This window comes from Lycorma delicatula, chromosome 3, assembly GCF_047948215.1.
Source record: "Lycorma delicatula isolate Av1 chromosome 3, ASM4794821v1, whole genome shotgun sequence".
NCBI classification, from domain to species: domain Eukaryota; kingdom Metazoa; phylum Arthropoda; class Insecta; order Hemiptera; family Fulgoridae; genus Lycorma; species Lycorma delicatula.
In genome coordinates, this window is record NC_134457.1 from 171201225 (window position 1) to 171226108 (window position 24884).

Consider the following 24884-nt stretch of genomic DNA (forward strand, 5'->3'; position numbering starts at 1 on the left):
CCCACCCGGAGATCCGAACGGGGGACTATTTTACCTCCGGAATATTTTACCAAGGAAGGCGCCTCCATTATTGCTATGTGAAAATGCAGAGAGCCACATTTTCTTGGAAAAAAAGCAGCTGTAGTTTTCCATTGCTTTCAGCTACGCAGTACTCAGAGGACTGAGTGATGTTGATACGGCCGTTTAAGTCGTCCTGACTCACGCCCCTAACAACTACTGAAAGAGCTGCTGCCCTCTTTCAGGAATCATTCCTTAGTCTGGCTCTCAACAGATACCTCTCCGATATGGTTGCACCTTCGGTCCAGCTACTCTGTATCCCTGAGCACTCAAGCCCCCTCACCAACGGCAAGGTCTCATGATTCATAGAGGAGGTCTGTATATTTATAAATGAATTTTCCTGGAAGGGAAGATTTTATTTATCTCCCTCGCAGCGGGTCCATCGATAAGTTCAGCCGACTAAAACCATTTCTTCATCAGTAAAGTCTTAAAGTGATCACCGCTTTTATTCAGACCCGAACGAAAGCAGCGTGCAACATGTACATTTTGAATTCGTTCGTTGTCAGAATTAAGCAAATGTAGAATTTGCCCAACGTTTAATGCACTTTGTTTCCGTAAAAGTTAATTATATTTAATTGTCACAGCTTTATATGTATCCTATAAAATAAAAATTAACTTTGCCGTTAATTCACTCTTAAATACGATTACAAAAAAATTAATACAATGACTTAGTGTTTTATGAGTATTTGCAATGATTTGCTATTAATTTTTATGAGTATTTGCAATGACTTGCTATTAATTTTTATTTACCTAGATATTTTACACGATTTCATAAAGCAGGTAAAATTTATTATGCAATATTCGTGTTAAAACTTAATAAATGCACACACTGCGTACGTTTTAAAGAGGAATAGGCTCGAAGGAACTTACGTAACGTTCATTGTGAGATTATTTATGTTTCCTTTTTGTTATAGAAAGGATAATAAAGTTGAAAAATAATTAAGTAGACAAAAACTAATAAATTAATTATAATATTTTTCTTTTTAGTTTACTGAATATATTTAGCATTTATTGCATTTTATTAATTTTAATACAATTTTTGAGTTTATAAAGCACAATTTCAGTCGGAATCCTTAATCAATGATTAAACAAATTATGTACTTAGCTATTCAATCAACTTAGTTATTTTCTACATTTTTTCTCTTAATAGTTTGATCGAAATGAATAAAGTAAACTCCGTTTACCTCCATTTTTTGAAATTATAATTTCATATGTTAGTCTCACAGTAGCCTGTGCAAATCTGAGACGAAGATTTGTCGGAAGAAACTTCGTTTTATTTACTCATTTTATGCTCATTTTGTGTCATTTATGTTCGCTGTATATATTCAGTAAACTGACTTTTTGATTTCAAAATTTTTGTCATTTACTTATGAGTTCGGTACTGATATATTAAATTTTCACAATAAAACTGAAATTTAAGCCGCTTTTTTAACGATATTTGGCTGTTGGAAGCCTTTCCGTGCGTCGTACGAGTTTTGGAAATAGCATGTTGAGTTTCTTGAAATGAGGTCAGTATGATTGTGAATGGGTCTTCCCAAATCAGTTGATTTGGAAGCGAAAGTTCCAGCGTTCAAGTCCTAGTAAAGGCATTTACTTTTATACGGATTTGAATACTAGATCGTGGATATCGGTGTTCTTTGGTGGTTGGGTTTCAATTAACCACACACCTCAGGAACGGTCGAACTGAGACTGTACAAGACTACACTTCATTTACATTCATACATATTATCTTCATTCATCGTTTAAAGTAATACCTGGATAGTAATTACTGGAGACTAAACAGGAAAAAAATAAAGAAAAGGTCAGTATGATTATATGAGCCCCAGACACGTAGCTAGGATTTTTTTTCGCCCCCCCCCCGAAAAAAATCTTAAGGTGGCTGATGATCATAAAATAATAATAAAAATAATTTTATATTGAAACGGTTTTTTATACTTTATTGCATTTGTAAAATACAAAAGATGCATAGATTTAATTCATCATTTACTACGCAAATAAGAATCATAATGTTAATATATAATTTTTTCATAATCCACATTTATACTAAACACTCGCACATTTACACTCCAATAAAAGTTAAGAATTTTTAAAAAGCTAGTCGTCAATTTTTCATTCCCGCCATAATATCTAAAATTTCATGGGATTAACGATAATATCTCTATTCACTGACAAAGAAACTAACGAATAATCTTTCATATCCCGACTTGTTACACGCAGTCGTTTGACTCTCTTCATTGTGTACACCGTTCATTAGTACATGTTGTTATTGGAAGAATCGCTGAAACTTGCGAGAGATAATGGATATTCGGCAAATATTCTTTATTGCAGCGATCGCATTTTAAAGTTAATGACTTTATCTCCTCGCACCAAATAAGATACTCCTCTTGAAGGATAGATTCAGAACTTTTATGATATACATTGCTAAGATTTTTTGTTCATCCACTTTTCCAGGACTAGCTGAACCTGACAAAAGAACTTGAAATTTTGAAAATTCTTGGATTTGCAACGTTCCGTTGCCAGAAATGCAACACAGTAAGTGTTGCATTTCTGGCTTCCGGGAAATCCCCAGTAATCATTATTATTGCGTCAGAGTTAGCGTGGCGCTCACACGTCGAGTAACGGCGGGTTAAGTTATATAGGAGGGAATTAATGACTAGGGCAGGCGTGGTCAACATTTTTTCCCTCCGGGCCGAATTGGAAAGAAATCTTTTTTACGGGCCGAACAAAATATTAAAATTAAGCAATTTTTAAATTAAAAAACGATCATTTAAGTAAATAAAATTTTCATGGAATTTGTTGTACTTTTATTTAGATTCATTAAAGAAACAGTTTGTTCACAAATATAAGTTGAGCTGAAGATTACAAAATATTTCTTGGCAGGTTTTTTAAATTTCCGTATTTTCCATAATTCAGTTGCTTACAAAAAAAAAGAAGCTAATATTGAAAATTTTTTCGCGGGCCGTATTTTGGCCATGCCTGGACTAGGGAGATGATTATGTACCGATTTATCTCAAATTTTATAAAAATACTTTTGAGATGCTGTACATTACAAAAATGTAAAATACTGAAAATTAATTTTTTGGACCCAACTTACTAGGGATTTAATCCTTGAATGATAAAGTCTAGTAATTGTCGGGCGATGGGGGCTGCAGCCTCCATCGTCCGACAATTTCGGCGGGGGCTATAGCCCCCTTAGTCCCCCGCTCGCTATGTATGCGTAAGAGCCGATCAAACGGCTTTAAGGTCGGCAGTGTGTTTTAAGAAATAGTTTAATTTCCTTCTTTAACTTTTTTTGTTAAATTGATTAAATTGCTAGAAAAACATTATTTTGTAAAACCATACGTGAACATGTTTGGAGTTTAGGATAATCAGTAATTCGATGTAACTCGTTTTTATTACACCTGTACTATATACTGGTTTGCCATCAGAAGACTGTCTATATTATTGCACACAGTTTTACTGTTAACTTTGGATTGTGCTCTTCAGATGTAAAGGCTAAAACTATAAAGAAAAAAAGCAATAAAGAAGCGATTAATTGCATTTTTAGTAGAGCTGTTTATCATTAATATATTTTTAAATCAAATATTCTCATAATTTTAATAGATACTTGCGGAGTTAGTAGTAGTAGTTGACCTTCAAACAGAAAACATAATAAAATTAGATTTTCGGAAAAAACATGTTTTTCCCTTTTAAAATATATATAGAACACAGTCTGATATTAATTTATGTTTGCCTACCAATATACTTTCTTGTAGTTATATCTTTGTTAAAAAATTAATGCCTTATTAATATTTAAAATAATTGTTTGTCTCATTTTCTTTTATGTAATACTGATGAAATAATTACTGATTTTCCTTTTTGCTGATGAAATACTGTAATTCCTCAAAAAAAAAAATTCAGGTACCACTAGTTTAGAGACTCTCAGTGTAGCTTAATTATGTGCTAGTTAGAATATGATGAGTAACAAGAGTAGTGATGATTAGTATAATAAGACTATGGAACTATGTATAAGTATGGTTAGTTGTGATGGATCATATCATTTATTTATTTAATCAATTTGTAGTATAGTGCTTGCAGCATTATTTATTGTGAGATCATACGATTCTGGACGTTGAGTTAGTCAAGTGCACTTCACTAAACCCTCTTTTATCACCGATAAGACCTTAACCTATATCTAACATGCACACACACACACAAACACACAAACACACACACACGCACACACACACACACACACACACACACACACACACACACACACACACACACACACACAAAACTCCGCTTTCTGCATATCTTGTGTGGCTATATCACTATGAACTATACTGGTATAGTATAGTATGCTGAGCTCGAATTAAGTCCTGAATAATTATAATATTTTGGAGTTTAATATACGATTTTTTCATGTAAAAACTTTACTTTAGATTGTTAATTGGTAGGTTTCTCAATTTTTTTAATTGTTTTATTTATCTTTTTTTTTTAATTTTCATTATGTTATTTATAGCGTCAATTAATTTAGGGAGGTGGAAAATTAAATCCAATAAGGTATTATTGTTCTCGAGTAGAATTTAATTAAATTATGCGCGCACGCTCATATTCAATTTGTTTTTTTACGTCGTTATTATGCTTTCCTTCCAGTAAGAAGTTACGAGGAAAGTTTATTAAGTTTAAATAGAAGAAAAGGTTGTTTTAGAAAAAACGATAACTCTGTGCGGCTCATCGCAAAGTGGCATACAGTGATGTTAATTTAATTTTAGCTTCAACGACTGTAATTTTAGCTTCAATGACTTTTAGCTTCGGATTCTACTTGTTAAAATTAACAAAAGAAGTCCTGTGAAAAAATGTCGGATTTCCCCTTCGTTCTCCTTCTCTTCGGCATTTTGAGTTTATTAATGAAAATCTTATATCTCAAGATCGGATTAAGGAATCGCAATAATATTTGGTACACACATTTTCACCAACGTTGTCGAATAAATAAAAAAAATTATAGTGTAAACACGTTCACAAATTTTTGCGCCATGTTAATTTTCTAAACCTTTATATCTGGGTAATCCTTAGTTTTATCATAATACGTATTATTTCAAAAAAAATGTTAAGCATTTTATTGAGAACAAAGTAATACCATAGTTTTGAAAATCGATAGTCAAATAATCACTTCGTAGAAAATGTATGACAATTTTCTCCCAGCTCTCATTTCCTTCTCTATTAAATCTCTACTTGATTTATTACAGTAATAACTGATTTATTATTAGTTATTTTATTAATTATTTTGATTTATTATTAATATTGTTAATACTATTTCTTTAGTTAGTTGCAAAGTATGTAATAATTTTTCCAAGAAAAAAGTAAAAAAAAATAATTACCTGAAATAATCAAACAATCTTATTTCAAAATAACGAAAATTAAGATAATTTACTTTTTAAAATAGTAGTAATTATTGTTGTTTTAAAAATCAGTCGAAGATGTTCAAAGCGACCACCATTAGAAATTACACAAGTGTCTTCCGAGAAACAGTCTACCCGCTCAAAAATTCCTGTTGTATTCCTTATTTGATTAAATCATTTCTGACTTCTCCGATTTAGGTTCAATACTGAGGACCGGAGTAGAATAAACAATATTTTTTTAATTATCCCGAAGGTAGAAGTCAAGAGGGTTTAAGTCGACTGGTCTGACAGGCCACGATACGGCCACGCCGCGATCTATCCATTTTTCAGGAAAAGTTTCGTTCAGCTGATCTGTTACTAACCGAATGAAATGTGCTAGAACGCCATCACGGTGAAACGACATATTTATAGTTACTTCCAGAGTGATCTTCAAACAGATCTGGAAGATTTTTTATCGGATAATTGAGATAATTTTCTACAAATTAGTCGGTTTGACAGAACCACAGGTTCCAACAGATAGTCGTTAACAATATCTGCCCGTATATTTTAGGAAAATCGTTGATGGCTGCTTTGGTAGAAAGTATGAGGATTCATGATGCTTCAAATACCCTGATTGTGAAAGTTTAAAAACTATTCCTACCGAAACTAGTTTGTGAATAGAATGCTGGCAGAGAAGATGGGTTCTTCAAAAATATTTCTTTCAAATTTAAACAGACAAATAGAGGAGGAGATGAAATTCGGCAGAAAATTGTCAAATTTTCTATCGTAAGTTGGTTACTTGACTACTGATTTTCAAAACCAATGTGTCATTTTGTTCAGAATAAAATGCTTAACATTTTTTGATTTGAAAAATTATCTGATGAAACTAAGCATTACCGAGAAATAAAGGATTGAGAAATTGACATTGCACCACTTTAAAATTTGTGAGCACTTCTACACTAATTTTTTATTTATTAGACAACGTTGGTATAAATGTATGGACCAAAAATTATTGATAATCTTCTATCCGATCTCAAAATATAAATACAAAATCTTGATCTTTAGATATAAATACGAAATGGCGGAGAGGGGAAACGAAGGCGAAATCGACATTATTTCTTCACAGGACATGTTTTGTTTGACTCCGAAAATGTACAGCCAGCCCAAAATTTTAGATGCAGTGTTTGTATAACATCACATATCACAATATATAATAAAAATTCGTGCGGTACAAAAGAAGGTAGATCTGCGTTAAACAATTTTCAAATACTGTTAAATTATAAAAGACAAATTAAAAAAAAAAAAAATAATGTGATTCTTCCATTAATATCGACCTAACGCATAAAGTTTTTGTTTTAAATAGACCTGCCGGTATCTCTTCTGATGTTTGTGTTGCAATTACGGTCCAATACGTTTTCCGATTTTTATGAAATTTTGGATTAAGGTTGTTTGCTATTAAACGGAATGATGTGTATAACGATTTTTCATAAAAGTTTCTCTTTAAAAATGAAATTTGCTATTTTTCTTTGACGGCAGTAAAGGAGAGGTGCGCTAAGGAACAATTTTCACTTCCAAGGCACCACCGACACGCATTCCGGTATTTCTGTTATATTAAGAAATCTGGCACTGGTTAAACCTTTTAAAAATAATTGTCAAGGACAAAAAAAAGTAAAAAACGATATTTGTCGCTTCACAATTTGCGAAGCTGAACATCTGCATTTTAGTGAGCTTGGTTTGCTGTTGGCTCATTAAATAATACCGTGTAAACTACTTCACTCCCCGTTTTCCTCAGTAAGCTTTCCACGGGATGACTATTTTAATTGAGAACAACTGTCAATTTTTTTTTTTAATGAACTTGCTTTATACATGCTTGCATATGTATGTACATTCAAACTTATTTCCTCCATTGTGTAGAGGTAAATATTTTTTTTTTGTTTTAGAAAAATGTACACTAATATTGTTTTAATAACCGTATCGGTCTTCTTTCTACTGCAAGTCATTTAAAAAAGCTGGCTTTGTTTTGGATGATGATGCGTCCAAAATTTAAAAACCTTTCAGATTCTTGAAATCAGTTACAATTTTCTCTTAGTTTTGTTGTTTTTTCTGTTTCTTTTCATTTTTCAGTATCCCTTCTTCTTATACACAGGAGATTCATATGTGTAATTTATTAGTTTTTTACTATTGTATAGCGTAGAATTTATTATTATGACGGAGGATTTTTATGTCTGCTTTTGTAGTGTATGTCTGCTTTATATTATACGAAGGTACACACATATATTTTTTTCATTCCTGATTAGATATTTAAATATTGTGCTACTTTTGTGTATTATATTTTGAAGATTGTATTTTTTTGTTATTAAATTCCTTTAATTTTTCCTCAAAATTTTATTAAAAAAGATTTTCATATATGAATTCCTGCTGATTGTGTAATAATAACGCAACCGGATACTCGCTTTAAAGAAAAAGTAAAAAACCGGAGATACAAACGTTACCTGTTTAACATGTTATTCTTTTCAGAGTAGTGTGACGTTCGCTACACAGTTTATCATTGTGGTGGAACAGATTAGAAATTTCATTCGTTTTATTATACATGCATTTTCGGCGGGCTTGGGGTGATGATTAGCAAAAGTTGATTCAACCCGTTAAAAAAATAGAAGTTACCCGTTACTGTTTACTTCCTTAAATCACCGGGACGGGATTCCGATACGCTAGAAAATCATTTAATGAATTTGGCGAATCGTTTATAACGTTCACGTCAGTTCGCTCAAAATCTAACAGAAATGTAGTGTAATAATACATAACATCGTTTAAAAAGGCACAGATCTATCGATACAATCAAGCTGTCGAGTGTGGTGTGTTAAGGAGGTGTAACGTCGGTTTTCTTGAATGCATCGGGCGTGGTTATACCGATGAATAAATTAACGATGGATTCTGTAGTGAGATTACTGTTTGTGTTAGTGACGTAACCTTTTGTGTGTAGGAGTTATATTCGTAAATATTAAGCCATAAATGTTTTGATGTTTTTAAAATGGAAATTCTGTGTACTCGTGTCGCGCTAAAGAACGTAATATTGAAATGCGATAGCAATAAAATTTGCTTACGTCGCTTGTTACCTTTCGATGTGTTTACTTTCTCCATTACTTTCCTTCCTTTTTCTACCTATTACACAATATTAATCTCGCTGGATTTAAGCGTATTGCCGGATTTACTTTTAATGTTAACGAACAGGATAAGATTAGTACTAAAATCCCTGGAATATGCTATATCTTCTTGTTTATTTTTCGAATAAATTTTGTTTTTGTGACATTTTATTTGTGATAAGAATTTACCAAAAAACTTTTACATGCAAGGCGTTGATGTGACATACGAGCTCGATAACGATGCATTTGAAAAACTTAGCAAATATGTGGTAATATACAACAAAGATACACGTATTAAAATTTATAAAACGGTAACCGTCCCCACTCGGAATTATACGGCAGCGAACCATAGATGTACACCAGAAAACGATACCAGAATTCAGGCGGTGGAGGTGAGATTTTTACGTATGTTTGTGTTTGGACTCTGAGGGAAAGGATCAGAAATTAGGGTATACGAAGAGAGAGAGAGAGAGCGAGAGAGAGAGAGCTTTCAGTACAACATTTATACGATAGAATAAACAAAATAGATAAAGGCGGGGTGACCACTTGAGTAGGTTGACGAGAGAGATACCAGCAACTATTTTAGCTTATCAACTTGTGGAAAGAAGAGGTATGGGAAGACCGTGGAAATGATGGGTACCGGAACGGGTTTAGATAACTTGATCCCTGTAATGAAGAAGAAGAGAACTTATTACATAAATTAGTAACGAAATATTTTGTTTAATAAATATAAAGTATTTTTGCTGTTCAGTAATAATTAATTATACTTTACAAGGAAAATAATAAAATGTTTTTAAACGTAAATTACTGTGTCAGAAACTAAAAATTACATTTCTTTATTCTTGTCTTAAACTTTAGTGAGAGAAATAGGGTCTTAAACTGAATTGATTTCGAAAAACCTTTAATTGATCTTAACTATTTTTTTTTTTTTTGGTTACAAAAGATGTTTAACAAAAATTTAGGTGATCACAATTGTAACAGATAATGGAAGCTGTTATTTGGAAGTCCGTACAACAATGTTATTTGAATGTTAACATATCGTGTTATAATTTATTCATAAAAATTACCATATTAGAAAAATATTTATAGAAAGACTAAAGCACTTTTTAATTGAAAAATAAAGATATTTTTACTTTTTTGAAGAATTGCTTTCTCCTTTCTAATCGTAAGCAAGTTACTGGGGTATAAGTTTAGGATTAGACTTAAGTTTCACTTTTAATTCACTCTGTATTGGTATTGACTAACCAGGAGATGATATTAAAAATAAAAAAAAAACTAACTAAATAATTTATGATGGCGGGTTTCTGTAGTCCGGAAGTAGTTGCTAGGGGAGAGGAGGTTTGTAACACTCGTAGATTTTTTTAAGTATGTATGTGCGTAGATTAATTTCAAGTAAGTTAGTAAGTAACAGAAATTATTTAGTTCGTTTTTTTTGAAGATTTCTGTGCCCAAGACGAAGTGTATGCTTCTCAAGGGTTCAGACGCATTATCGTACAGTCATAACCCCCATATTGAGTATAAAGGCTGTGTAATCAGCCGAGTTAGAGTTCATAAGTACCTAGCTGATTTGTTTGATGAGAAGTTGCTGTTTAACAACGGTTTTAGGCAAGTAGCGGCGGACGCCGTCTCTGTGATCCACAAGCTTAGAAGGATTGCTCGGAAGGATTACGGGCTGTCGGGCCGTCAAGTGTACATGGTGTACCGAGGTGTCTTCGAAGCATGACCTCTTACGCGGCGCCCTTTTGGGCACATAGATTGGATATGAATACTTATTCAAAATTTAAGGAGCCTAGCGCAGAGCCTTAATCGTATGCACCGATATGTTTAAAACAAACAACCTCCTACGAGGCTACCACCGTATTGGGAAAGGCTCTCCCAATCAATTTAGTGGTGTAAGTTCAGGCGGTCATGTGGAAATTGCCAAGAGGTAGGAAGGCCGAGGTATTTGGGATGCGGTTTCGAGCCGGGCCTGTACCAGAGCGGAACGGTGAACCAGTGCACCGGTTCTAAATTTCGTTGTCCATCTTCCGCCTGCGGAGGAGGCTTTACAGCCTCGCGATGGAATAATGGCAGGGTAGGTCCTTGTATAGATTTATACAGGATTTGGGAGGATGGTATGCCTCTAGATGGTTTTTAAGGGCAACGGGAGTCCACGTGCTCTCCAACCACGCGAATTTGAATCAATATTGTTTCGGTTCCACCTGGCAGCTGATGAGCTGTGCGTCTGCGGGGAGGTCTAGTCGAACGAATATATGATGTTCGATTGCCCAGCTCTTTTAGTGGCCAGAACTCAGGCGACCCTGGAACTTAGAGGTCAAGGGGAAAATTGGCCACTTGTAAGCGGCGAGTAAATGTGGCGTGAGCCGCATTGTCGGACCGTGTGGGAGTTCCTTGATGCCGTTGCTTTGTTCAACCGGTATCAGTAGTTTAAGGAATATTAGACCTATTCAGCGACCTAGGCGTGGCAGCAAATTGCTGTCCTTGATGGAATAAATTTTAATTTGTTGACAAGTCATGAATTTTAGTATGTAGATGGGGTGCGCCTACCCATTTTAAATATATTTGTCAATATATGACAAGTGAGCGGTGGGACACGCAAGCGAGTGGTGTAGGCACCACGCTTATTCCGCTGACGCAGTTAGGTAAGCTCTAGGAGCTAGTTAGGGTATTGATCGCTAAACCGTTTTGAGGAACAGTAGCTATTTGTGGTACGGACATTCGGTCTTATATTTTAGGGCGACCGAATGAGGTGATGGTGAGAGAAATGTCAATTGACATGCATAAAGTATGGTCAGGTATTTGTCACCCGCGAGATCCAGTCGAATCGTTGGATGTATCTACTTCATGAAAATCTGTGCTGCTGCTCTGGATTTACAAGGAACAAAACATAACACCCGGAGTATTACTTAACTGTGAATAAGACTGGTGAAAAAACACTCTTTCCTTAATAAAACAAAACTTAATTTTCCTAAACTGATTTTTGTATCCCCATTTATTAAGTTGTGTTAGATTTTTTTTCTAATTCCTACGGGTATCCGAATGAAATGATACATTTATTAATTTTTTAGATACTTAATTAAAAACAAGCTTTTTTCTTTCCCGAAAGTTGCAGTTGTGAGCAAAACTTTCTATGTTCAGTTACTCTTAAATATTTCAATATTAATACAATTGTTTAAATCATTTTAAAATGTTTTTCTTTTAAAAAATTATGCATTATGATGCGCAACACCATTTAATCTCTTTAAACACGGATAAATTACATTTTCATACAAGTCATATTTTCATACAGGTCATTTTTATAATTAATAAATAAGATAAAAATAGATTATGATTACCGTTGATGATGATTTACAGTTGACTTACAACTTTATTTTAATTGTTAATATGTGAACATTATTAATCTGCTAATTGCCTCGTCTTAAGCCTAGTAGTACAGCTAGTTAATTAATTAATTATAGTATAATTCATCTCTCGTGCTTTACTAGCGCGCTGCTTATTTTAGTTTTTTTTTAACAAGGTTTGATAGATGGTTTCCGTATATTTGTAAAAGAAAGAAAAAAGAAAATGCAAATAAAACAGGTTAAGAGTAATATAATTCAAGGGCTTACATTCCGGTTACATTTTTATGTAAAGCTGTAGGTAAGGTTACTGATCTAAAATTCCATTTAAATTCACAAATACTAATGAATGTTTGTCCTAATAAATACGGTGTGGTGTAATCGCGATAATGATAATGAAAGTGGTAATTTAAGGTCTACAACTCCACCTCGGCAACTGGCGTGCAGAACGAGTAGAATGGTGTAAACATTCTTTCACTTTCATTGACGGCATGACTAGCCGAACCACTATCTGTAAATCGAGTCTAAAAATTACAACTACGCACGGAACCTCGCCCGCAGTACTACGACCAAAATGAAATCTACGAACACCACCGCACGCAAACAGACAAACCGAGGCAAAACAGACACCCATTGCTATCGAACATCGGAGGAGAAAGCTTTCTCTTCGACAACTTTCTGTAGTTTTATATCCTAAACTTAAACGCCATCACTGGTTAAACGACAAGCGGCTGAACGATCCTTCCTTTCCATCTTTCGCTTCCTTTTAATTTCCTAAACATAGATACTGCATCATTATTACTTAAAAACCTACCGGACGCCTTAACAACCGGTAGTATTTTTAACTTATACCTACTTTAATTATTAGCCGGGGAAATCCATTCATTCACCAACGGTCATGAGTTAGCTACTAAAAAGCGAAAGTAAATTAATTTTTTTTTTGACAGAACTAAAATCTAACAGTTTAGGCATTGACAGATACATATTTATTTGCTGCTGACCCTTTCCATGAACTGTCATTTAAATGTGTTTTTATTTATAGTGTATGGTAATTTTTAACGAATATTTTTTAAGAAAACGGCCTTTTTAAATACAAACATGTTTGTGGTCATATATTATTAGTTATAAACCCGAAAGACATTTTTAATAGCCTGTTATTTCAGCGATTACTACAGAAAGCTTAGACAGCACTGGCAGACTTTTCTACGCTGCGGTGTGATGATTTCATTTTATAACTTAAAATACAGGGTTATTACAAATTATTTTTTCGATTATAAACTTGAATAACTCATGTTTAATAACACTCAGTACATGAAAATAGCATCAATAGAAAGGAAAATTTAGAATGGTTTTTGTTATATTTGGTTTACAACATAACATCATATGCGTTTAATGTAAGCTCCTTTTGTAACATGACATAGTCTGTACATTTCAGACTATGTGTACATTTGACTATGTACACATGGTCATTTGTGTACAAATGACTATGTGTACATTTCTGTACTGACATAGTCAGTACAATTCCTGCGTGGCAGGAATTGTACTAAACTTGGCATGATCCACTAATTCAATGGCTTCTGTGATGCGAAAACGAAGATCCTGGATGGTAGTTGGTAAAGGTGACCGACATCTGTTTTGTGACAAATTCCTGAGGAAAAAGTCACAGGTTATAAGGTAGGGGAACATGGCAGCCAATGCAAATGTTCACTTTCATCATGGCCAGCATGCCCAATCCATGTTTTTGGTATTCTATTCAGTTCACGTCTGTCATCTGAGTGGAAATGGTGTAGTGCCCCGTCCTGTTGAAAACTTAAACCTTGGATATCCTGTTCCAGTTGTTGATTTCTGTACACTTTGTATGAAACTCTCCCTCACACGGTACACTGTTGCCTCACTTAATGATGGACGGCCTGTTCACTTCCGCTTACAGATGCATCCCCTTGCTTTAAAGTCAGTATACCACTTATAGCTACTTGGCCCACTGGATATGTCTTCACCAACTACCTTCTAAAATGCACAGTGATAAAAGATTGGCAGATGTGAAAATCCAGCACAGCCTTCCTGTCTTCATTAGCAGCTATTTTCTCTCCAATCGCCCTAGCGACAAAATCAATATCTAGATGATGACAGTTATACCAACCACTAAATATTTTTTTAATTTTCCTTTCCGTTGTTGCTACTTTTATGTATCTGATTGTTATTAAATGTAAGTTATTCAAGTTTATAACCTGAAGGATCATTTGTAATAACCCTATAAGTTTATTACAAAATAGTAATAATCTGATGGGCTTAGAATCGGGTGGGATTAGAAAATCTGATGGGCCTTAAGTTCTGTTTTTTAATTTAGCTATCATGATCAAATTTACCAACAAGAAAGATTTTTTGGTAGAAATGTTGTGTGCCCCTTTGAGTATTTTTAGTTTTATATAAATATATATTAAGAGAGATTAGGATTGGATTGGATTTACTTGATAAGCTCCTTAGCTATAAATTGGACTTTTTGTAATCACCATTACACATATGCAAAGACAGAGCTGTCTCCATCAAATTCATCAAACTTCACAAGTCAAATAATACTGCAGCTTTAGAAATTCCCATGTCCATACAGAGGAGGTTCCTGTGCTCATCTAGCTAAAATCTATGAAGCACTGGGAAAGAAGACGTCAAGGATAATGTGACTTTGTATATAGGTCATTAGGGATGGTCTGTCTGCAGAGAGATCATGAATGAATTAGAAATGCTTTAAGATTCTTGCAATTGGTGGATGTCTGTTAACTTTCCTGCACGTATGAAAGGTTGCTCATCACTAAATAACAATGTATAAAGACAATTGGGATTGTTTTTGAACTTGTACATTACTTCTGCAGTAAACTGATATCGTATGCGATCATTTGGTTTAATGTGATGAAGGAATTATAACTTGCTTGCTTGCAAACGGAACCGCTTATGAACAATATCGTGAACAGTGGAACAAGAAATTTACAGTTCATAACCAGCTTGCCTAATTGACTTCTCAGGTCTGGTAGTGAATGCATCACAAACATGATCCATAATCTCGTCGCTAATGAACTGAAATGTTTGAATGATTTCCAGTCTCTCAAACTAGTATTCTACTGATCAATAGACTTGGATGTAGGAGGGTAGATATTCCATTCAGTTTGTACATGCCGTTGAACACACATAACTGATTGAAACTCCACCAACCAAAGCACTTTGTGTTGTGGGGTTCACAACACAACACATTAGTAGCCATCTCAACTGACTATTGCTGACTGCAACTGCATTGTTAGTCGGCTTATCTGTGCGTGCATATTCCGCTGACTTTGAGAGTATATAGAACAAATCTTGAGAGATCCTGTCGATTGAGCCTGCGATTACAACGAATGGTTTTCTAAATATAGGCCACTACTTTTGGATACCTTTAACCTGGTTACTCTGTATAATAATATTTTTGAGTTTATAATGAAAAAATTAGTGTTAGAAAAATGTTGTAGTCTTTGTAAAAACAACCCTTTTTTTGTCGTGTAACTACTAATAGGTTTTAACTTAAATGTCAGTTTAGTAACTATTTTGTTTACTTTATATATTTTTAATTATTAGCAATATTGAAATGATGTTAAAATGTTTTATAATTTTAATTTAAAGTTAATCTGAAAAATTCTTTATAAGTAATTAGTGATTTATATTAAAAAAGATAATAAATTAGTATGTGCAACTGAAAAACTTTGTTGTACTTGCTTAATTTTAATCCATTTCTAATTTCACTGCACTTTCACTGTAATGAAAGAAATTTAGTCTAAAATCCATTTTTTTGGATTCAAAGTTCAATTTATAAATAAACTTGAACCTTTGATCTGATTATTTTGCTACTCCTTGGATCTTCTATGTATGATCACATCACTCATTCTAGCAAAGCAATTAAAGACAGTAATTCATTAAACTTTTTTTTTTGTTATTAATTACTAAATACATTTTAGAAAAACCATTTTTAAATTTAAATTGAAAATTAAGTTAAGTTGAAACATTTTATAAAATTATGTATTTATAGAACATGGTACAGTAGAAAAATCTAAAATAAACTAGTTTTCAAAAGAACAGAGACATATGCTAGTAATACAGGGGGAACATAAATTATTTAACACATTTTAGGGATTAATAAAAAAAATTAACAAAGCAAAATGTAGCGCAAGTTGATTTTTTTCAGACATTATAATAGTGCAGGTACTAGAGTTACTGATGGAATAAACATATGGGCACGATGTAACCACAGGGGGGATCGTCAGTTGAGCAGTGGCTACCATGCAGGAGAAAGCAATGTGTGTTCAGAGACATTTTCATTTAGAATAGGACCAAGATCCTCCTAATAAAGACTGTTTAAACATTGGTATCAACGGTTTAAGCATACAGGAAATAAAGTACAAAAAAAGGTTTTAGCAGACCTCCCGTCTCATACAAAGTTATGGATCGACTAAGATAAACTTTTCAGAGAAGTCTGGGTAAATTGATTCGTCATGCGAGATTAGATCTGGGAATACTGTAACTGACAATTGTGAAGGTTCTATACAAGCGCCTAAAACTTCATACAAACAAAATTCAGTTGATGCTTTCAATTGAAGATCATGATAAACCAAGCCGTTACAATTTTGCCGTGGACATTCTCAATAAATTGAACAAATATGTGTTTTTAGAAAAGGTAATTTTCTCTGTTGTAGCTATCTTCCATGTTTCTGGTCACACTAACAGTCATAATATTTGATTTGGGGTAGCAAGAACTCTCATGCCGTTTGACAAACACGACGTGATAGTCTGAAAAATAACGTTTGGTGTGCATTGACTGCTTATGAAGTGATTGGACAATTCATATTCGCCAAGATTATGGTTACTAGTGCTAGTTATCTAGACATGTTACGGGAGTATGCAGTACCACAAATTGAACAGTGGCAATCCAACAGTTACTTACAACAAGATGATGCACCACCACAATAGAGTTTACATATTAGGAACTATCTCCATGAACAATTTCCTCAACATTGGATTGGCTGTGATGGACCAATTCACCACCTTGATCCCTGATGTTACGCCCCTCAGTTTCTCTATTTAGGGTTTTATCAGAGACATAGTGTATGCAATGAAGGTTTTCAACATTAATATACTAAGAAGAAAAATTGAAGGTGTAATTAAAGGAATAACTACAGATATTCTTCATATTGTGTGGGGTGAAATTGAATATTGTTTTGACCTTTTACATGCTACAAGATGTGCTTACGTGGAACTTGTTTAAAATTAATAAGTGTTGAAAATTAAACTGTTTGAAATCTGCTGTTAACATTACCTTGTTATTAATACCTAAAATATGCTGAATAATTTATTATCACTCTGTAGATAAATATATTTTTACCGTCAAGATAAAAAACCTTGAATCACAATTAATTGAATGTGAGAACTTTTTTCTGTATATTTCTTTTGGTTAAGTTGATGTTTGCTTTAATTATAATAGTTTCAGGTGGATTGGTCATAGATACTTTATATTGTAGGATAGCCACCCATAAGAATAAAGAACATTCCATGAATAAATAAATCAAATACATCTTTTATACAGTTAGTTATAAGATAGAAAGATGTGATTAAAAACTATATTAATTAGTTAAATTATAAACAAGTGAAGCTAATGTTTCTCATTCATGAAGATAAAAATTAAAAAAAAATAAATGCAAAGTAATTCAAAATTCAGGTGTTAATGAAATTATTTTGGTTCAAAGAACTAAAGTAGGAAACTTAGCTTTTTTTAAGATCTTTAATTTATATTATTCGAAAAACATCATTGGCAGAGTAATTTTGTTTCTGTAAAAAAAAATCTTGCAATTGTGCTTATTTTTTTAATTTTGTCCTTTTAGATATTTTTACCTAAAAAAATATCTAAGTATTTTTTTATAGTACACATTAACAATCTAGAATATAAAACTGGTAATGTTTATACTACTAAAATGACTGTTTTTCATATTTGAAATCTAACTCAATTTTCAGCGGAGATTGTCCTTTTTAATCGACTTCATAAAAGGAGGTTATTTTATATTTGACCCAAATAATTCATTGTTTGTTTGCGCATTACTTTTATCCTGTTAATCTGATTCAAATAAATCTTGTTGCAATCGATGCAGTTGCTTTTGCATTTGTACCATGATGTTGTAAAAATCTCTTAGACAAAATATCAGTCTGAAAATTAACAAAAAAAAATGTTTTTGCCGCTGGCGGGTAAGTACCACATACTTATGTGGTTCTTGAATGGACCTGTAGATGGCATATATAAAAAGATGTAGTAATTGCGAACGGAAAAATCAACTGATGTAATATCAATATTGCTTTTTATGAAGTATATGTATACAGCATTATAGAATAAATTTATATTATATCTAGAAATTTATCTTGTAGAAACAGGCGCTGATTCAAAAAAAAAGTCTTAGGAATTAATTCAGTATTGGATGAAACTATTTCTTAACTTTTTAGTGGATTTTTAAGTGGTTCAATTTTTTTTAAAAATAATTATTTAGTTCAGCAGTCTTCTTCCTTTTTTTGATCCATTCTTTCTTAGATAGGCACAATAAGAGTTTAATACAACCTCTAGGCACTACAACCTCTAAAATTGCTTAATGTGCAAGTACTGTTTTGGGACATCTGTTAGCTGGTGTGGGTAAGTGTTTTCTTGTGGGATGTAGGATGCCCTTCACCTTTTAGTTTGTTTTGATTTCTGTATTTTGGGGTTGCAGTAAAAGCCCATCCATTGGTTAAGGTTATTGGTTACAGTTATTGGGTAAAGCCAGGTTGTCTGTTTCTTTTATTGTCTATAATTTAATAGAATTACAAAATACTGGTATGATTTGAGGATTATATTTGATGTGTTTCCCATTATTTATGAGAAATTAACATTAAATTTTAATTGGGTTAACATTAAATTTTAATTGTTTAAAGAAAGCCTCTCAGTGAGAGGCTTTCTTTAAACAATAGGGAAAGTGGTTATAGACTACAATTTTTTTAACTGATATCATATATAGGAACAACCCGCTACTCCTGTAAGTACCCCAAATCTGGCGTGAATGCTTATTTGGATCTTCTTGGTTTATAGAATAAAGATTTGAATGCTATTGACATTTATAATGAAACATAGATAATGTTTTTGGTAAGTAACATTGTCTCTTGCTCCAAATATGCTCCTTTAATTTGATAAAAAAAGATAAAATATTCACACAGCAAAGCTCAACATGCATATTTTAAAACTGCCTCTGATTAATTTTAAAACCTGATAAATAATTAATATAGTGCTGATTACGTAAATAACATTTTTTGAAAGAAATCCATTGCAGGAAGCAGCTACATAAATATGCTCTTGCTGTGTCAGTATTTTTCTAGAGAGAATAATCAGCCTAATAAATTCTTCACTTAATCAAATAAAATATTACTAATTAAAGTAATATTATTAACTGTAGTTATTAAATGTATGTTAACTGTTTATAAAAAATAAAATAATAATGAAAAATCTCAATGATAATTATAAATTAAAATTTAAAACACAAATACTAACAAATTTTGTGAAATTATGTAAGCAATTAACTTTCGCAGAGTTTTTGTAATGGAAAAAATCATCTTGGCAACATTGCCTACACTGATAACATATGAACATTGCTATATTTAAAAATAATTAAAATCTACAACAATTTGACATTAATAAGAATGTCAAATTGGTTAGATATTTGATTACTCAAATTGATTAGTCATAAGATTACTTATTATATTGAAGTCAATACTGCCTTAATTTCATGTAAATATGCATTTTATTTTTTGAGAATGTGCTTGCTGTTGGTAACAGGTATTTTGGCAGTTATGTAACACTGCTGACAGTGTTACTAATTATACGATTAATAGAAAATTATTTTACAGTCGGATGTGACGTATATGTTATGGAGTCCATGAGTTGTGTTGTGAACGGCACACAAATTACAAAAATGGCAGACTAGTTTCAGAAATATAAACTAAATGTTGATCATTTCCATAAGTTTAAAATTCCTTGTAAGAAAGTATTATTGTGTAGGGAATTTCTATTCAAATGTCTCTATTTCTTTGTTTTTCTCAGTAACCTTTTCTTAATGCATGATTCACACTGATAAACTAATATTCTTCAATTTAATTTTGTCCTGAGATGTTTCTTCAGATGTTATTCTCTATTGTTGTCTACAAAAGTTTAATTTATTAACTGTTCTTTTGTTCTTCTTACATTTATGTCTTTTTTCTGCTTAAAGTTTTCTGATAGAAGTTTTCAGAACAGAACAGAACATACGCTAGAAATCTTTTTGCATTCTGATTTTATAAATTTTTTATGTTTTTGGTCAGGCACACGTATTTTCTTATAAAATAATATTTGTTTCATTAGTTGTTTCCAAGCTCATGTAATTAATTAATTTATAGATATCTTTTTTATCTTTAAGAATTAAAAATAAATATATAGTAATTTTATAAATATATTATTTGAATGTAATGTAAAATTATATGCAATTTTTAACAATGTTACAGAATTTTTTTTATGGCATTATTTCTGTTTCTACTGAGTTTTCTCTGACATTAAATAATAACATTTTAATTTATTTAGTATGCTGTTTATAAATTCTATGAATTTGCTTAATTTTTTTATTTATTTTATTATTACAGTTTGTACTGTTAAATTTAAAGTTTTTTAAAACCGCTGATATTATTACTTAATGCTTTTAGTTTATTACTCTATTAATATTTTTTTGAACTGTTCTGTTTCATTACTGACCTATCAATTAATCGATTATATAATGTTGTAGGCTGAAATAATGTTTGACATACTGTAATTTTCTGTTATCATGCTGGGTAATTCCAGAACTCTCATTTTGTTGAGTAGTACACAGATGTTCCATTGATTATTGTAACAAGTAATTCATATAAAGCTTATTAACTTTGTAATTACCAATGTAAACTACTTATTTGTGAAATTTATGTCTTGGTTTTTACATTATAATTGCATACTGGAGTTGTGTTCTTTTTTTTGGATTAAGCCCCGTGTATTATTGGAAATAATGTGCCTATTGAACGGTTACAATATTTTTTGAATTATCAAAATTTTTTATTTTTTATTAATCAAATTAATAACCGAAGATTTATTTATACAATTACAACAACTGACAGTATACAATAGCTACAAGATAATGATTATTATTAGGGTTTAGCTCAATGAGTAAAAATGGATGGATGACAATGAATTTTGCAGTTTGTGAAAAATTTCATGCCTTACTAAGACTGGAATCCAGAATTTTCAGATTCTAATGGCAAAAAGATGCTAATATAGATATATGATCCCTAATTAGCTATTAAAAAATAAGTTTTCAGTCATTTTTATTTATTTATTGGTATGATTAATTTTTTTCCATCTAATGTTGGATTACATGAGCAAAATGAGCTGGAAAATTATTTATTCATATTTACGATTCACAATGTTAAATTAAACATTCACAAACTTATTTTTTACGCATTTCTTTTTACAAATGTATACTGTAATAGTAAAGGAATTATTAATAATTTAAAATTCTCCTTTGTGAATTTAATAATAATGAACTTAATATTTAGATTAAGTTCATCAACCTTAACTGAATACTTAAAGGCTGCATGATGTGGTGTCAACAATTTTTAACAGTGCTCTCACTCTTTGTGGTCTATGTCAAGGTAGCTTTGTTAGTTATTGACAATAAAATCTACCATGCTGAGGTAGCTTACTGCTGTGGAAGTTATAAAAGCGAGTGAATGAAGTTGTCATTTTTTGTATTTGGGGTATATGTGGCTTATTCCATGAATACCTCATATTGTTTAGTAACGCCCTATATTTCTCTTGGAGAATTACCGTGTTACATTCTGTTGCATTCTCCTTCATTGCATCTGCTATTGTATTAGCCTGCTGAATTGGTAATATTTTTGTTGATTGTGATCGTGTAGTGTAACTGATCGACTAAACTTTTCAGATTTTCGAAGTTGGTTAAGCGTTTGTCTGAATTTTTAGTTTTGTGTAGTTTTTCATCTTTTGTAAAAGTCCTTTACACTCCCTTAAAAAGGGTAAAAATTTCTTCTTTCCTTTGCTTGCAATTCATATACATGAATTGTTGCTTCCTTATAAAAAAACTTATGTTGTGAATGGTGGATTTTACATCCATTTTGTTTCATAAATGCTTCAGTTTACAAAGTTCCATTACACCTTGTATTGCATTTTTGTTTCTATTCTCTTTTAATGTATATAACATATTTCTAAAATTTGTTTTATGAAATTTTACGAGTTTGATTTTTCTGCATTACTCTAAAATTGTAAGTTATTTTTTAATTTATTTTTTAGTTATTCAGATAGTAATAATCTCTTTGATTGTTTGCATATAAAAAAAATTGCATAAGATTTAAAAAAAAATAATAATTTTTTATCTTTATACAATTGACAGATTGGAAAGGAATTTTTTTTATATTGTATGAATATCAGAATATAAATCTATAATAATGGGTTTTTCATTTAAATGAAGGTTAGTAATGAAGATTATAAAATTATTATTGACTAACAAAACTAAATTTATGTATGCTTAATAAATGATAAACAAGTATGCAAATTAAAAATCTATTAAATACTAATTTGGGTAGAGTTAATCATTAAAATTTAATAAATATGCAGCAATTTATAAATCAGATTAGAATACTAAAAAATTCTTTCTTTTTGGTAGTTCTAGAAGCATCTGTAAGGTTGTATCTCCAATATATTTTTACTAACACATTACTTTGATCTACTTTGACATTTATACTTTTTGTCAGTGGTTTTTTTTTTATGAATAACTAGCAGACCTGACAATGCTTCGCTATTGCTAGATTTGAGTGTGTGTGTGTGTGTATATATATATATATATATATATAAATTAACTCAATTAAAAGTTTGATAAAACATTAAAAACTGAACATTATGGAACTTCACAAAATTTAACCTCTCCAATTCTCTATCCCTTTCCTTTTTTTCCCTATTTCCCTTTTCCCATTTTTTGCAAAAGTATATATTTTCATATAACTAATTATATTCTGAATATGAGCTAAATCAGATCATAAATGCAATTTATCTAAATATCTTAACCCAGAGCCATCTAGCAGGTCCATTTTTTGCAGAGCTAGTTCTTCCACGTAAGCAACACATATTCTGAATATGAGCCAAATCGAACCATAAATACAATTTTTTCAAAATATCTCAACCCCAGCACCACCTAGCCGGTCCAAACTAATTCAGAAACCTTCACAGGGGTGCGCAAAACTCATCAAAGATCATTGCAATTGGATGAATGGTATAGGAATGCATACGGGACAAACAAATAAACAAACATCCATTTTTATGTATATAAGATTTAGTTATAGACCATTGATATATGTACAGTTATGTCTTTGTGAATGTATTGTTAAGTATGAAAGTCTTTTTATTTATTTATTCAAAAGGAAAGAAATTCATTATTTTTTACATTACATTATTCCAAAGAGAACACATGATAAAGCCATCTTTACATGAAAAATCTTATTTCCATGAGGACCTATTATTTTTTTATTTATAAGGTTACATTTATTTTTTAAAATTTAGAAGTAGTTAAGTGAAATTAATAGTCCAAGATGTGATAAAAATAAGACTAACATATTATGTATTAAAATAATTCTGTAATTAAAATGCCACCTGTTCATTATATTCATTAATGCATTATATTTTTTATTGAAATGTTTCTAAGTAAAAATAGCAATTTTTAGTTAGAAACATTATCTTAATTTTCAACATTTATTAAATGTTATTAAATTATTAATTTTATTAATTTCTATTTTTTCAACTTATTTTTTATGTACTCATAAAATGAATTATATTCATAAAAGAGGTAAGACCTTGTATAAGGCCTCGTGTAATTTACATTTAATGTTATCAACAAATTATTGTTACAATTTTTCTTCCCTTCGGCTTTCATTATTATATATTTTTATATTTATCTTTGTAGTTTGTGCTGGTGAAAAAACTAAATGTATAACAAACCTGAAAACCATAAACAAAGTAAAGCCGCATTTCTGATTTGTAAAACGAGCAAGATATAAATGTTTAACTAAACTTAGCAAGTAACTAAGTAGTCATGCAATACACAAAAGGTCTTTAGTAGTAAATACAGGGTTTAGTAGTAGAAAAAGGGAATAAGATAATAATGTAAAGTTATTGTAAAGTGAACCCATGAGTTTTTGAGTGAGCATATAAAGTAGAATGTTTCTATGTAGGGAGCTTCAGGTAAATTTACTGGAAAATTTCACATCAAATAGATTTACCATACTGTTGTAAAATAACATTTTGTGAAAAGTTTGGAATTTTATGTATATATTCATTATTTCTTCTAATATGTATGTTGCAATCTGAATTGTGAACAATAAACAATCCTCACCCATGGCCCAATGAGATTAGGGATGATGTGTATGAAATGTAAATGAGGTGTATTCTTGTACAGAATCTGGATGACCATTCCTGAGATGGGTGGTTAATTGAACCCCAACCATCAAAGTACACCAGCATCCACTATCTAGTATTTAAGTTTGTGTAAAAGAAACTAGCTTTTGCTAGGATTCTAACCTCAGAACTTTTGACTGTGAAATTCATCTGTTAAACAAAAAACTGATTAGTGATGAGTTAACCACTAAAACAACCCAATGTTTAATGTGATATGTTAATTTTTATTGTTGAATGATAATGGAAAATGTTATTTTTTCATTGACACTATAACTATGATCTGTGGTTTTAATAATTAAAATCTTTGTTACCATTTATTATTTTTTTTTTTTGCAGGAATTGCTGGCTTATTTACAGTATTTTCAAGTTTTGTGTTCACATCAAGCGTTATTAACTTTATGAAAAGTGATATAAGTGACCTGAAGTGAGTAAACCAATTTAA

At 31.5% G+C, this 24884-nt stretch overlaps 1 protein-coding gene across 3 annotated transcripts in view; it reads left to right on the top strand.

Annotated features, from left to right (window-relative positions):
- Positions 1-24884, top strand: part of Hmgcr (HMG coenzyme A reductase) — a 158266-nt gene that overhangs the window by 75863 nt on the left and 57519 nt on the right. For all 3 annotated transcript variants that reach the window (XM_075361034.1, XM_075361032.1, XM_075361033.1), the window contains one exon: positions 24779-24866. In XM_075361034.1, coding sequence (XP_075217149.1) covers positions 24779-24866 — 88 coding nt within the window. The remainder of the gene's footprint in view (positions 1-24778; positions 24867-24884) is intronic.